The sequence below is a fragment of the Scomber japonicus genome, chromosome 11 (assembly GCF_027409825.1).
Source record: "Scomber japonicus isolate fScoJap1 chromosome 11, fScoJap1.pri, whole genome shotgun sequence".
Taxonomy (NCBI): Eukaryota; Metazoa; Chordata; class Actinopteri; order Scombriformes; family Scombridae; genus Scomber; species Scomber japonicus.
In genome coordinates, this window is record NC_070588.1 from 16127182 (window position 1) to 16144248 (window position 17067).

The following is a 17067-nucleotide window of genomic DNA, read 5'->3' on the forward strand; positions in this document are numbered from 1 at the left end:
ATGGCGGTCAAGGTGACTCCGTCAATATTTCTTATCAGATATTAACTTTTAAAAGCCGGTAACGGGGCCGTGGCTTTACCGCTGTATGGTGCAGGGCAGGGCAGCTCGGTGTTTCGAAACATCTGTCTGAAACGCAGCGGAATAGCCCTTTACTTTTTTTTTTGTCCTGCATCTTTCCACAGGCGCATCTCTGCCGGCCTCGCAGAGAGACGTCTGTCATTTCTTTCCTCTTGTTGCGCTTTTTTTCTATCAGAGAGATTTCTGCTTGAGGCGGTTTGCAGTGTGATGGGATCGCAGCAGCTCGGCTGTGTTTCACATGCAGGGTGTTGTTGCTGTTTCTGTCGCTGTGATCGATCCTGTTGAGCCGGCTGCCCCCAAAATATCAAAGCTAAACAGTGACAGGCTGAACTTCAGCTCTACTTATCCTCTGATTGAACATATCTATAGGCTGCATCTTGGCATTATGACTCTCTGCATTCATAACTTTGTTTTTAGCAAACTCCAACTTGTGTTTTATAGGTGCAAGCGACAAAAAGAGCCGAAACCAATGACTTGAAGGCAATCTTTCTGAAGGTAAGACTGTTATTTATAGAAACCTTCACTTCTGTGCTTTACATACATGGCAACACACAGAAACTGTCTATAACAAGTCCATTTAATGTCTGTGTGTAGTGTTCTGGTGTCCACTGGGGTACATAGTTGAGTAAAGGTCACACAAATGCTTTGACTAATTTTGGATCTGCTTCAACAGAGAATTTCCCCTTGCCTTGACTTCATATATATGTCTGTTTGTCAATGTGTGTGTGTGTGTGTGTGTGTGTGTGTGTGTGTGTGTGTGTGTGTGTGTGTGTGTATTTTGTTCTCCAGCATGTCATTGAATTTGTTCTAATCTCTACCACCCTTCAAAGCATTAAATCCCTGGCTATAGTGGTGTATGTTTGTTTACCCACCACAGGTCTTGTTTGGGGTGTAAACTTGAGTTGCTTTATAGTTCCTCTACATCTCTCTGCTATAAGAGGACTGTGTCATTTGTGATGCATATTCAGGTGGAAGAGTTAGGCTAATTACTGGAAGCTCATTCTGACTGCCTGTATAATTTAATTAAGAACTACTTGAGGCCTACTGTGAGGGTGAATGGATACACAATCATGTGATGGAGAAATGTGGCAATAAATTGCTTGGAATTAATATTTTCACTTAAAACATTAATTCAGCAGAGTGCATTAAATTGTAGCCCTGAAAACACTTGGCATGAATGTCCCCTCCCACACTCTTCCTCTGTTCATCACATGCTCTCCCTACCCAGCTTGGCTCAGCCCTGCGAGTCTGGCCTTTCTGTTGCCAGTTCATGCAGTGCTTGTGCTTCCAGAGCTATCTCTGTTCCAACTTGAAATCCAACCCAGGCTCTAAAAATGACCTTACAGTATGTCTTAAAGCCCAACTGAGATCTCTAGTTAAGCATAGCTCTGCATTTGCTGTGCATGTCGTGCTTCATTCAAGTGAAGAGAAACACTGTCACACAACACTTGCACAGTGGTGTTTATTGCTTAAGATATTGCAGCTATGTACTATTCATTTTGTTTTTTTAAATTAGGTAAAGGTTGTACATATATATAGATGTACATATATATCATGTGGGAATGTGAGTGTGTTACCCTGTTAGAGATTTGTGTGTATCATTTACACCAAGGCAGTCCTTTGATATCTTTGATATCTAATTTTAGGCCTTTGCAAATCAATGCACAGGACTGCTTTGTGGTAATAAAGGATTTTTGTATCAGTGTGACAATTAATACTCAATTGAAGTTCCTGACACTGTATCACAATATGTATAAATATTATATATGCCATGATAGAAGGTTTGATCTGTATCACTAAGTTGACAGTGGTGACCTAAAGGTTAAGAGTTATGGAAGGTCGTCGGCTCTGCCTTCAGACTGGCAGATAAATCTAGATGTGAAAAGTGAAAGAGCAGCACTTACCGAAAAGGCTTCAGTGATCCTGCTCATTGAGCAGATCACACTTGTTTTACTGGACAGCCTCCAGCTGTGAGTGTGTAACTGTGAACAGGACGTTCTTGAAAAAGAGAGCACTGCTCTCAGTGATACTACTACTACTGATAAATATAGGTACAATAGTTAAACACTTCACCTGACTAAACCTAAACAAAACTCTTTAAATTATGGTCATCACACAGTTTAGTTTGCATGTTGAGTATCTTATATGTGGCTTTTTTAAAGTGTATTTTAGTGTCTCTTTAATTTGATAATGAGACATATATGGTTATAAGCAGTCCAAGGAGACATGTATCTCTGCCCTACATGAGGTCAAAGAATGCTTTTTAATACTTTTTGTCATGGTGGAAAAGCATTGCATTAATTTAAGATACTGTGAAGGACCAGTAAAGAGAGGATCATTTGTGCCACTATAGAAAACTCCACAAACACCTTATAATCACAAAGTGAAGAGATGCCAGTTCACAGACCCACAGTAATAACAGACTTGTTGATTTATCACACATTGTTTATCATTGTAAGTAGTACTCCACATCATTTTCTTTCCATGCACATAAATCATTTCTGCCTTACAGATTCTTACTCTAAAACCAGACATGTAGTGAAACATGTCCTCCGTGTACTCAATACTCTTTGTCTCCTCTGCAGTATGCCAGCGTGGTGGAGGATGGAGAGCATTACATGACCCCCAAAGACTTTGTGCAGAGATACCTGGGTCTGCACACACAGCCTCAACATAATCCCAAAACTGTTGGGCTGATAGCTGGAGTGGCTGACACCACTAAAGATGGGTGAGTGCCTACAGTAATGTGAAGATGTTCCTGTGGATGTCCTTTGTTATATTGAGGCATGTTAATATATGTATGAAGGTTATAGCTTTTTCTCTCTATTTCCCCAACTATTGTTTTAATTTTAGGGCACAACACATTCTTATAGCCAATTTAAGCTAATACATTTTTTTTCCGGTTCGAAATCACCTTTTGGTGTTTTTGTTTTCTGTATACTGTTCGTCCTATTTTTTTTTTTTACTTTTTTTGGTGAACAATATGACTTTTCCATTGTGTTTACATTTCACCAGTAGTGGCGACATTTCTGCTGCCATATAAATATATTTGGTATGTATTGCTTTTCATAGTTGGTTGTCGTGAAAGCTATACAAGAGCCAGGGGAAATGGAAACGTAGAGATTACATGATGTCAGCACATTACTGTGATTTTAAGTAACCTTTTTTCGGCCATTGAATGAGTATGGTGTTGTGTTAATTGCATGTACTTACATTACTGCATTATACAATCTGTTGATACTGTGTGCTAATATCACAAAAGCAAATTCTTGTATATTTATTACACCAGTGAAATGTGGGCTTGGCTAATATTTGACTTCTTATTCCCCCTCTCAATTCTATCAATTTAGAAGCAGCTAAATTCAGCCTTTATGTGTATTTATGACAAACCTTGTATTCCTGTTTCACCTGGGTCTTAAGGTACTTTCAAGTCAACAAGTCACCTGGATATCACACGATCATAGCAGCACTTAATCTTTAAGGCCACTTTCACGCCTAAGTCTACTGTGTATGATCATGCCCACATGTTGTTCTCTATTTAAGAATTTTGGATTAAAAAATGTACAGATTCATATCACCCCAAAACAAACCAACAATCATGTGTAGTAGGTGCCAAATACTATTAATGATTAATAGTGTTTGCTGAGTAAATGGCCACCTTTATCAGCCATTCAATATATCTTATCTATTAGTTTATACCTTTATATCTAGTCAGTCAGTTTTACACTTAGGCTACAACTGATTTAAAATACAATAAAGTAAGCCAGAATATATCTAAGTACCTGATCATAGCTGCACTTATATTCATAATTACACTGTAATTGAGCAACAGTTTGGCTGCCAATATGTTTCATGAACAGCTGAACAACTGTTGGGAAAAAAACTTTCACTTCAAGGTCCTTAGATGTCTTTTTTTCTGAACGCATTAAGGAGTTCTTGTATGTATATAATATATAATATAATAATGTTAATAATGATAATAATGATAATAATAATAATAATAATAATAATAATAATAATAATAATAATAATAATAATAATAATAATCATCATAATAATAATCATAATAATAATCATAATAATAACAATAATCATAATAATAATGATAATACATGTACTGTATTCAATCCATAAAATTAATAATAATATATTATAAAATATAATAGAATGGACTTTGAAGCTCAACATTTAAGCCAACATGGATGAAAAATAACGGAAATGTGAACAGCTGCAATTTCCATGACAACTTCGTCTTATCTGATGAAGACCATGTGAGGTGATTGGAAGCTCGAGAACTACTGCTAAATGGACCTTGAGGGGTGATTGTTTTATCAACTGCTCTTTGTAAAGTCAAGACTAAACTTTGAAGCTCAGCTGAAAAATAGGATTTTTTTTTATTACTGCATTTGTTCATTGTCCTTTAGCACTCTTATCAATATCAGTGTCAGTGGGTGTTTCTCTGGTCAGTCCAGCTGGTGGGATAGATTGTAATGTAGTTTATTTTTGCAATTTTGTCCAACATACTTATATCCTTTGTTCAGCTAGAACTCTTTCTTTCTTGTCCAAACAGACTGATCTCTTTCCAGGAGTTTCTGGCCTTTGAATCAGTTCTATGTGCACCAGATGCCCTGTTCATAGTTGCCTTTCAGTTGTTTGACAAGACCGGCACAGGGGACATCTCATTCGGTATGTACATGGTTTATGGTGGATTACAGTCTGGGGGTGCACTTCATGTTGGCATCATGTTACATTCACTATAGCTTAAACCAAGGGTATAGCTTTGGTTTTAACTTTGGTAGGGACATTTTTTTTGACAAACAGCCAAAATAATTGTGGGTGTACTTACTCTCTATCACTCTTTTCTCTTTAATAGGCACATGTGTGTTCACACATACACATAAAGAGCCTGACTGCATAATGTTGACTGAATATGCATTTGCTGACTTGCCTGAAACTAGACTTGGATCACAATTTTTCCCCCTGATTTTTACATTTTATTTTATTGATATACTACTCAACTATAAATCTGAGACCAACATTAATATTTAACAATAACATATCATAGACTCATTCATTCATTTTCCATACTGCTAATCATCTAGAGGGTTGCGGGAGGGCTGGGGCCAATCCCAGCTGTCATTGGGCGAGAGGCAGGGTACATCCTGGACATGTCGCCAATCCATCACAGGACTAACATAGAGTAGACAGACAACCATTCACACACGCATTCACACCTACGGGCAATTTAGAGTGACCTATTAACCTAGACTGCATGTTTTTTGGTCTCTGGGAAGAAGCCAGAGTACCTGGAGAGAACCCACACAGGCACAAGGAGAACATGCAAACTCCACACAGAAGAGCCCCAACCGGCTTGCTGTGAAGTGACAGTGCTAACCACTGCACCACTGTGCCGCCCCATATCACAGACTGTCACAGTAAATTTATGGAAACTTGTAGGTAATGCTACTCTATAATGGGATGCTGTAAGGTTTTTAATCCTCAACTGAGATTCTCTCCTTCTTTCAGTTTGTAGATTTGGGTGACATAACTGAAGAGTTTCATGTCAGAGATGCAGTGATGCCTTCAACCTTAAATCAGCTCAGACATTTCTATTTGTATTGTTTTCATTCAGCTACTGAACATATGGCTAGATCTTTCACTGTAATGTTAGAGCTCACCTGATTGCTCTATGCTATGCTCAGGCTGCTGCTGACAGGATTGTCATGATGAAACGATCCCTGATGGTCACAAACATATCAGTTGGACAAGCTGTGGCTAATATAGCTTACAAAAAATGTTCATGTATTAATGACGCATATGCAATAATTCACTCAGGAAAAAGGAGAGAAGGTATTAAATACTAAATATTTCTGCCACTAATTTTAAAGATGAATGTTTGGATTTATTACAGAACATTCTTATTAACTAAGCTCAGCTGTTACTGACATTTTGGCTCCTCTTTGAAAAAGAACCAGATGTCTTAATTTGCATTTGGGAGAGATTTTAACCATAACTAATAAAGTACAAGTATTTACAAATTATAAAATCACATCTAACATCTGATATTAAATATAAAATCAAATGATCTCAGTTTTGTACAGTGAAGTTGTTTTCAATTCTGTGATCTTTGGATTTTCCACCTCACCGACTCCACTGCTGCTGCTAGTTGACAATGCATACAGCTTGAAATTGAGGGTTGCAAGATCATCAGGTCGAGTATTTCCCATATCCTACTCTTTCACTCTTTAGCATAATAGTGCACTTTTTTTTGCAGAAAACACACAAACCTGGCAACTCTGCAGAGATACTGTTAATGTTATGTGGTGTTAAACCGGTTAGATTATTTGATATCAGTAAAAATATTGACAGGGACAATCCAGCAGCACCTTGATATTCATAGTGATCATGTCCCTACTGTCCATACCTAAGTCTACACCCATGGTTTAAACAACACAATATTACAATAAATATATTTGATTAAAAATGCTGACATGATGTGGGTAATTTTGTTGTGGTTTTCATGGATGAGTAATGGAAAACTCAGATGATTGTATAGCCCTAAAACAATTACCGTTACTGAGAGGGGGGACTCAGGGTGTGTATAAGTTTGAGTGCAAATTATGGGTCTTGGGTGCTATTCTTCCTCAAGCATGTGTAGTCAATGAATTTACAAGTAGCCATGATTCTCTTTTCTGGGCTTCTGGAGCCTATAGAGTATTATACATGCCAGCAGCTTGTATTCTTAAGGTCTCATCTCAGGCCAGGAAAGCAAGCAAACTGTCCAAGCTTATAACCATCTCCATCTGACAAGAGGAGGAATGAATGTAGCATGTCATAAACCAAGAGATGCAGAGATTTACAAAGGAGCTGCTGCTATGCTCTTTCTGTGCAATGCGTCTCCATAAAGGCAACTGAAATTGAGAGCAGTGGTTACACAAAAAATGTCCTAGATGGACTGAAAACCCTCCAAATGTAAAAAGGAGTGGGACTGTCAAACAGCCTATTCAGCCTTGCAGTCCAAATGGACTCTTTCCTCTACTTTAACAAGGATAGAGTGAGGATGAGATGCAGAGGTTACAATTGCGTCTTGCATGTTTTTCCTTCTGTCTCTTCATGTCGCTGACTCACATCTCACTCTTCCAGAGAATGTACGTGACATCTTCAGCCAGACGACAGTTCATCACCACATTCCCTTCAACTGGGACTGTGAGTTCATCAGACTACACTTCGGCTATGAAAGAAACAGGCGCCTCAGCTATTCAGAGTTCACCCAGTTTTTGCAGGTATACATTTTATTTTTGAGTTTTATTTTGGATCTGATGAGCTGCATGATAATGATGATTTACAATTAAAGGAATAGTTCACCATTTTGGGAAACATATACCAAGTGAGAAGACCAATATCACTCTCAGGCTGTGCTGCATCAACTGTTGAGATCCTAAAGGTTCTGTTCTCTATAACTTTTAACACAGGCTGAACTTTTTTTTGGTTGTCTATGTGAATGAAAGTGAGTTTTTCTTAGTCTAAATGGACAAATAGCGCTGCACTATTGTGCCAAAATCTATAGATCTCTCAGTAAAGATGTGCAACTGCCTGGGATGCTGTCAGTGAAGACTGAGAGACACAAAATCAATATGAGTGAGTAACATTCAGGGATTCTTGCATGATAAAACATTTTTTGTGTATGTCTGCATAGTACATGTAGATAGATATAAAGCATTAAAGTTAATTTGGCTTTAATTAGTCACAATAATCACCTTATGTAAACAATCAACGTACAAAGCACATAGTAAAAAAACGGACTGTTTTTTTTTTGCACCGTAGACTGTCAGTGCTCCTAATATTATTTCACAGATGAAAAACAGTCTTCAATGTTAAAGTACATATGAACACCATTGCAATCAACACAGCAGAATCCACTAGCTGAGCCTCCTGTGAATGCCACAGTTTGAGAATATTTTTCAGCTCAGATCAGACTGCAGCTATTTGTAAAATTGGTTAATGTTTTTGAGACTCAACAAGGAGAGATGGATGGCATTTTCTTCCTATTGTCTCACACAGTCTTTGAAGATTCTGCCTTACTGTTCGTCTGTTTTTTAAAAGATAATAAAAGAATAATTAAACAATTAAAAACTAATCTGACCTCACATGCCCTGATAACACCCTACAGCTTCTTGTTGACATCCTCATTTATACTGTGTATATAAAATTATAGAGGCCAAATACATTAAAAACCAAAACCAAAATCTCATGACACAATAAATAATCAAATAACACTGCTATTCTATTTTAATATGTTGAACTCAACACATGTATTACAATTCACTGTGATATATTTAGCTAGCGTTTGCATGTATGGTTTTTTTTAAAGCATTGACAGTGTGGACTGAGAGGAGGAAGAGGAGATGCAGATGATAGAGGAAGATGATACAGATTGATGAAGGTGTTGGATTTAAGAAAACATGGAAGCTGCTGCTCTGGACTGCAGGAAATGTTAACAATTGCTCCCCACATGAGTGCACATCTGTGTAGCATCTTTATGCTAAGCCTGGCTGTAGGTTCATACAGAAAGATATGAGAGTGGTATTAATCTTCTTTTATGCTCTCCTGGGAAGAAAGCAAAGTGTATTTCCCAAAATGATGAATGATTGTTTTAATGGTGCATACTACAGCTTGTATTAAAAACATACCTGGAGCTGAAACAAGATCGGACATGAAAACAAATCCCAACCCCTAACCCTAACCCCCAGTATCAAGACAGGGTATTATGGAGCCTGTACATCACAATAGCACAGTACAGTTTAAATTTATTTTAATTTATTTTAACTTAACTTATCAGCTCCTAATTAAAGGCACAGAACCTAAAGAAAACACTTGTATAAAGGGGCTTCAGAATATATTGACAGGACAAACAGTACAAGTATTTTTTTCCTCAGCACCTAAGAAAGTATGTGTGCGTTAGTAAAAGTGAAACCCTTCATAATGATCACCTTCATCCTGTGGTGAAGGTGAAAGTTGAAGTGTAGATTTACTGAGACTTCTGTGCTGTTAAATCAGCAGCAGCAGTACGGTCAGAGAAAAACCTGGTTTGGAGTCAAGACCTGTGGTGTTAGACAGAAGCTGGGTGGTCCGAGAGTCAGAGCGGCTGGGCTCCGGCTCCAGTGCAGTGTGGGATCCCTCAGAGCACTTTGTGGTTTATCACACTTGACTGGGGCTTCCCACCGCTACACCAAAGACCCCTGTTTGCGCAGGTTTTCGTCTACATTTATCATTATTATTGTTTGCTTTTCTATCATGTCCAAGAACATTGAGTATTAGTTAAAGAACAAAGTACAAGTCTATTGTTTGTCATTCAAACCGCTTTGGCTCTGCCACCTTGTGGTTGTTGCAGTATTTGGCTAGATTTGAAACTTCAGCAAGTAGTTTAGCAATTCTAAACTTTGTTAAGTGTAATGTTTTGTGAGGGATCATATCATCTTGAGTTTTTAACAATATAATCAGCAAACATTGTGAGAATTAATCTTCACCAACAAATCCACTGATTAGGTTATCAGAAGCAGAGTGCAAAGAGGAAGTAACAGCTGAGTGTTGCAGTAACATTGCTCTCTGATCCTCTGGTTATATGCGATGAGCTTTGACAGCAGACATTGACCCGGGGTCAGACTCCCCCTGCATCCCTTACTGATTGCATGGTTGTCATATTGAATCATTTTTCTGCGGACACACCTGCTGGTCGTCTCACTTAAACTGCTCTGCTCGGCACCGGGATCAGACTTCTCAGGACATGGTTTCCATTAGTCTCCAGAGAGACAGTGGTGATTACAAAATCCAGCGTCTGACACCGTCATATCTGATGACTTTCACATCTGTCCAACACTGATATTATTTTACTTTGTTCCTCCAAATTTCCATTTCATAGCTGACTTGATCATCACAGGGACCCACCCTTTGTTACTTTTGTCAGCTAACAATATGACCTCTCTCTCTCTGTGTGTTGCTGCAGGAGCTGCAGTTGGAGCATGCCCGCCAGGCTTTTGCACAAAAAGACAAAAGTAAGAGTGGCACCATCACTGCCTTGGACTTCAGTGACATCATGGCCACCATTAGACACCACATGCTGACTCCATTTGTGGAGGAAAACCTGGTTTCAGTGAGTTGCGGAAAAAGTTTTACACCAGTTGTTAAAAACTTGAAACAATCCAGTGAGTGTTAGCTTGGACACCAATGTTAGCAGTAGTATTTTTGCACTGCAGTCATTTAGTAGGTTGAAGAAGATTTAAGAAAACATAATATAATCTAGCCACAGTCCTCCTACACAGGTGGAATAACACACTATGGATCTTTCTCTAGGCTGCAGGAGGCACCACCTCCCACATGGTGAGCTTCTCCTACTTCAATGGCTTCAACGCCCTCCTCAACAACATGGAGCTGGTCCGCAAGGTTTACAGCACCCTCGCTGGCACACACAAAGCGACGTTTGTTACCAAAGGTACTCCTGAGCACGATCCACCTGACATCACTGAAATCAGAATGAGATATGAAATGTAGCTGTGCAATCATATTTCAACTTTCTTGACAGAGTGGTGTGAGTGGCCACACAGGGAACATTTACTGTAGCACTAAAATATGAAGGTAAATGAGAATATTTAACCTGGTAATCAGATCATCACCCTACATGTAGATCTGTGTAATTGATCAGTCACCTCTGCTCCTAAGTGTGTTTCCCACTGAAATGTAAACTGTAGCTCCTCTACTGCCCCTCCATTATTTTCTTCCTTTATACAATATCTTGGGCGAATAGTATTTGCAAATTATTCTTGCTATTTCTATTACCACACGTATCAGACGGGTGAGTTTTAAGTATAAAGCAAACACTCACATGCCAGTCACAGAAAAGTGGTGTCATTGCAGTGTTGTAGATCACAGAAACAGGCTTGCAACTGAAGGTTGCAGTCCTTGGACCTGGCAGGAAGGTCTTTGTGGGGGAAGTGAATAAATAAGTCTTTTCCCTCCTTCCACAGCTACCATTAGGTTTTCCTTTGAGAAAGACCACCCGATGGTAATGGAGCTTCTCAGCAGGAAACCATAAAGAACTGAATATAAAGCACACATAAGAGAGTGACACAAGGTGCTGCTGAGAGGCAGCATGAATGAAAAAGTAATGTAATGATTTTGAATGTTTTTCTGTAATCTCCTAAAATATCCTGTTTACCAGCAAGCATCTACTATAAAACTAGAGCAAGAACGATATTTGCAAATACTAATACTGGCCTCCTGTAGAATATACCTGACATGGCTAACCCCTCAGCTATATTATATGGTGATCCCTGTTTAACTTTAATGTATCGAGGCTCCCAGCAATCCTGTTGGATGATTGAGTTTCCTCTTCTTTTTGTTTCATTTTAGAGGAGTTTGTTCATGCTGCTAATAGGTTTGGTCAAATCACTCCAATGGAGATTGACATCCTGTACCAACTCGCTGGTCTCCACTCTCACTCTGGGTAAGCTCTGTTTTACATCACGCTTCACTGTGTGTTTTGTCTATGCGATCACCCAGGTAGGTTGTGCTGCTGTTCCCCAAATCCACTTAGTGTACTCAAAACATTTGTACAAAACCGTGTCATTTTTGATTCCACCATGAGCGGAATAAATATGTTACAGCTCTGTTTATTGGTCGTAAAGATGAAGTTATTGCTCATTCAGTTTAACAACAGTGGTTCCACTGGCTGATTTACAAGACAAACATAAAACATGGATACAGGCTTTATGATGCGTCAGGCCAGTGGGGAATATTTGAGTCTCTAACATTTTGTAAGAAAACACTTTCATTTACTTGTTGGGCCACAGGCATCCATCCAGCTTTGTTTGTCTGTTGTTTATATGAGCTTAAATTAAAGTTGCAGTAACTTCAAGTTATGTGCCAGTAAAAAGTCTGTGGAAAATCTTACATCACTGGCTGCTGCTTGCAATAGATGCAGGGCTGTGCTTTTTTCCTGGCCTAACTCCCTTCCTCCCCTGCTGCTGTGTATTAAGGCGACTGAACCACGCAGACATCGAGAGGATAGCCCCGCTGGAAGAAGGAAACATGCCGTACCACCTAGCTGAGGCCCAGAAACAGGTATCCTGATTGACTCCTCTAATACACCTCACATCCTTTCTTCCTTTTATCAAAGCCTCTTCCTCTTCTCACTCTGCTTCCTTCTCAGAAAGGAGCCCCCCAAAAAAGGGAGAATGTTCAGCGACTGAATTAGCAGAGTGCCCATGTTTTTCTCCCCTTGTGAAGTGCATTACTTAAACTCCCAGATAAAAGTACACCAATTATAGTTATAGAAGAGGAATGGATTGTTGCGTTGCACCTCTCCATGAAAGGCTCTCCCCATTTTATTCAGTATAGTTGCACATACACATCAGCTGCAATCACACATCTGAGAAGCTAATAAGAGGCTTTTATCAGTGTGGGGCTTGAGGAGTTTGAGATTCCTTTAGCAAAGTCTGCTAATGGCAGGAGGGGAGTGGGAGTCAAGGTGGATGTGGGAGAACAGAATAGTTCCTGCCTCCACCGGATAACACATCTCTGAATCAGGCTGTGGTCAGAACTTTCAGGCCACTCGTGCTCCTGGGACTTCTGCTCAGAGGTCTGGAATTTGATTCCTTTGGGGGGGATGCTGCAATTCTCAGGCCTGCCCTTAGTGGAAGTAGGCTAATTGTTTAAACCCTTTGATCAAGACCTTGATCTTGTTAGCATGCAACCCTCAGTGGAAGTATCTGGGAAGAGGAAAAGAGTGATCTGCTCTACTCCTTTCTCGTCTGGTCTGGGAGAAGTTACTCACCGCCTCGAACCTGCACATACACACACATACTTTAACAGCGTCTCACTCGGACTGTGTAATATTCATGTAGATACTTATCTTTACATGGAAAAGGCTTGTGGGGCTAATCTGTTCCCCTTCACCACAGTGAAAACAAAGGGGCTCCGCTTTCAACATCAAACACCAATGCAGAGATCAAGTAGATAAGAGAGAAATGATACTTTGTTGTACGAATAAAAGAAGACCTTTAGCTTGTAGCCTCCCACATGTAGCATCTGTGGAAAACTCAGCTACAGGTTCACATAGTCATTTACTGTAGAGCTGGTCTGCCTGTGACATTTAATACCGCCTGATGATGAATCAGACCTTATACCATGACATGTCCACATACCATCGCCTTATTCCGCCGCTGAGTACTCCACAGCATTTTTCTTTCCACAATGTATCTGGTTCACTATAGTTTAATAGCCAGCCGATTCATGGTTAGCGTTCTGATCCCCCATCTTTCTCCAGATTCATTTGACCACCGGTGTCTTTTTCTCCCATATAGCACCATCACGAAGCGTCTCGGCCCGTCTATCTCCAGGCTGCAGAGTCTGCCTACAGGTTTGCTCTGGGCGCAATCGCTGGAGGTGAGTGACATGTCTGCTGCTGAGCCCCCGACCTGCTGAGGGGTAACCTTAGCCGGCCAGACTGGCGTACTGAGGCCCCAGGGCTGGCCATTGTGTTGCATGGAGAGGGGTTGTGATATGAGGCTCCAGCATTGTGCTGCCGTGCCACTGGTGGCTCCAGGCTGTCGTTAGAGCCAGAGCTTTGGAATGACACAAATCTTCCGGAACCGCACTCTCTGGAATCTCCGTCTAATTACACTGGAAGGAACTGATACAAGGAACCTCCGACATAACGACCTGACTTGTGTGTGTGTGTGTGTGTGCGTGTGCGTGTGCGTGTGTGTGTGTGTGTGTGTGTGTGTGTGTGTGTGTGTGTGTGTGTGCTCTCTCCTCAAGTCTTAACAATTGTCATTCACCTCTGGCCATTTCAGGCAGGGTTAGAAAGATATAAATCACCAAGTATGGTGAGACTGCCATGTCTTTGTGGCGTTAATGAGCTGTTTCTGACTGTTGCTGACCGAGCTTTTTGCTTGTTTGAGAGAAGAGTCACTGCAGCCGACTTTGATGTCAGACAAGACATGGCAAGCATAGCTTAGAGCAGTATTTGGTTAAACTTTGTGCAGTATCCCCCCACCCACCCAAAATATGTCCTACATAACTGTTTTCACACGTTTATCAAACTTCTTATTCTGAGCATAGTAACATTTTTGTTTTGTTTACACAGCTCTGTTTATTTCTTAGGGGTCATTACACAGCCCCCTCCAAACATATCTACTGAATTACTATTTATTATATAGCTCAGCTGTAAAAAGGTAATAATGAGGGAATGAGTGTGACATGGTGGCCTATATGCATCAAGATATTAAAATCCAATGATAGAAAATCAATCAACTATTTTGATAATCTATTTATAATGTCAATTATTTATATTTATATTATGAATAATTGCCGGGGGCTGGTTTTAGCTTATAAAACAAGAATTTTCTGTTTTTTTGCCATATATGACAGTAAATTGAATACCTTTGAGTTTTGGAATGATGGTCGGGTTAAACAAGGGATTAGATTCACCTTGGGCTCTGGAAAAACATAATTTATCATTTTAACTTGTTTTCTGACATTGTTTAAACAAAACAATTAATTAATGACATAGTGATGGGTTTCAGCCCCAGTGTATTTGAAAGTTTCAAATGTGTGTCTGTGAAAACTATACAAACTAATATATTTGTATTTATTGCATGTAATAATTTGGTCAGATGCTCAAAATTCTGGAAAATATTTTAGAAATACAGCACAAAGATTTCAATCAGTGACGAATGTGTTTTTGTTTTGTAGCCACTGGCGCCACAGCTGTGTACCCCATTGACCTGGTGAAGACACGCATGCAGAACCAGCGCTCCACAGGCTCCTTCGTAGGAGAGCTGATGTACAAGAACAGCTTCGACTGCGCGAAGAAAGTGCTCCGTTACGAGGGCTTCTTCGGATTTTACAGAGGTAATCCATCGCAGATTTTATAGGATGTGAAGAAAAAGGTCTTAAATCAGTGTGCGGGCAAACATGTGCAAAACAAATTGTCTGATGGGAACGCATCAGGATGTGTCAGTGTGCTAATGTCAGCAGCATGGTTTGCTAATTGATACCAGAAACCTTTGCCCTCCTTGTTCAACAGTGAATAAAGCAACACCCAGGGGTCGAATTTTCATTATCTCAATACCAGGGAGAGCTCCCAGAGGAGACTGACCAGCAGAATTCATGTAGTAGCAGTGTCTGATCTAGCTCTACCCGGGTGGTGATAATGGTGCTGAAGGGCTGATATACAACACTTCAACCCTCAGGCTGTTCATATGAAGGAAGTCAAGACTGCCATCTACTGCTACCTCCACCACTGCAGCTCTTTGTTGCTCTGATCTGCCTTACTGTGCCCCCCCCCCCTCCTCTCTTGCACATGATAAGAGGGTGATTGACTCAGAGACAGACACGCTCGGCTGTTTTCTGGCCGCATACCAGCAGCAGTCACTCAGCAGCTCCTTCAGAAGTTTATCTGGCTTGATGAAGGACAGACGGTGAAACAGTATGGCGGTTATCGCCACCGTAGCACCCAGCCTCCCCCCTCCCGATCTTGTCTGTGACCACACAGCTCTCTCTCTGTTCCCCACCAACAGTGGGATCAGGCCTCTACAGTGCTGATCCCATATGCACCAGCAGTGTCATATTTTAGACTTTTGTTCATTTTGAATGGGACCCTTTGTGTTTTTGGTGTATCAGATGTATCAGCCACATCTGTAAATATTTATGGGTTTGTTTTACGTGCACAAGAACCCTGCAGCTTACATTGTTCTAGCTGTCAGTGGATGTATTCATTCAACAAAGATAAAAATGTGCATTCATTTCAAGCCAGACTTTATCTCTCTCTCTGTCAGGTATTCTAATGGTATCTATGAATAATATTTTGCAGGTCTCCTCCCGCAGCTCATCGGCGTTGCCCCGGAGAAAGCTATCAAACTCACGGCAAGTCATTCCACTGTGTGGCTTAGAGTGTTCAAAAAGTTGCTGTGAGTGATTCACTGCGAATGAAAACCATGCATAGTGCGTAGAGACAACGCACTCTTCACAATCAAGATGTGACTGCAACCACAAGTTAACATTAATGCCCTGCTATCAAGATTGGGATTGTGTCTCATCTGCCTTTTTTTCTTGATGTCTTCTTCCCTTTTTTTTTCAGATGAATGATTTTGTCAGAGACAAGTTCACCTCCGATGATGATACCATCCCACTGTTTGCAGAGATTCTTGCTGGTGGATGTGTAAGCATTACCTTAGTGATCATAATGCAGTGTGTAGATGAGCTTAAAAAACAAAGGAAGGATCAGCTAGAAGATATCCATGATAGAAAGTAATTAATGTGGGAAAAGACTTGAAACAATTTTGTACATTTGGTTGTTAATATTTTCCCATTTAAATACTCATGAGATCCAGTTTGGCTTCTCATGAGGTGGTTAATTAAATTGCTTTAATGGTCACTAATAAGATGGATGAATGTAGCTAATTAGTAAATACAACAGAAATCAAATTACATGAAAGCATTTTAAAATAGTAAAGCATGCTCCTGCCGTCACACACTGTTGTTTGAATGTTTGATTATTTTGATATAAAAATACTCATCTACCTGAAGGTGTAGACTGCTATTTCAGAACAGGCAAAAACCAAAGACTATGTACAGTATATAAACAATGTAATATAATAAATTAAGAAGTGTTTCTAATATTTTGTCCAGGCCATTAACATATATGGAGGTGGAAAAAGATAATAACACATTTCAATTTAATTCACTCTAGTTCAGCATTACCAATTACTACAGCCTTAATAATGCACATAAAGTAGAATTATCACTTTGGATTTCATCACAAACTGAAAATTGCTTCGTTAAAGTATAAATCATGGCAGAGCTCTTGTGTTGGATTGCAATAAAGTACATGGTGAGTGTATGTTGCGGAGGAACCTAACTAATTTACTGTTTTGGACAAGGATGCATTTTACTAGCATTAAGACTGAATTGTTCATTGTGGATCTATAA

The 17067-nt window shown here is 39.9% G+C and overlaps 1 protein-coding gene across 1 annotated transcript in view; it reads left to right on the forward strand.

Moving 5' to 3' along the window:
• Positions 1–17067, forward strand: part of LOC128368369 (electrogenic aspartate/glutamate antiporter SLC25A12, mitochondrial-like) — a 21529-nt gene continuing 4462 nt past the window's right edge. Inside the window, exons 1-13 of the mRNA XM_053329159.1 lie at positions 1–12; positions 520–573; positions 2664–2806; positions 4649–4764; positions 7222–7361; positions 10082–10228; positions 10429–10567; positions 11485–11578; positions 12111–12195; positions 13437–13518; positions 14830–14988; positions 15950–16002; positions 16217–16297. Coding sequence (XP_053185134.1) covers positions 1–12; positions 520–573; positions 2664–2806; positions 4649–4764; positions 7222–7361; positions 10082–10228; positions 10429–10567; positions 11485–11578; positions 12111–12195; positions 13437–13518; positions 14830–14988; positions 15950–16002; positions 16217–16297 — 1305 coding nt within the window. The remainder of the gene's footprint in view (positions 13–519; positions 574–2663; positions 2807–4648; positions 4765–7221; positions 7362–10081; positions 10229–10428; positions 10568–11484; positions 11579–12110; positions 12196–13436; positions 13519–14829; positions 14989–15949; positions 16003–16216; positions 16298–17067) is intronic.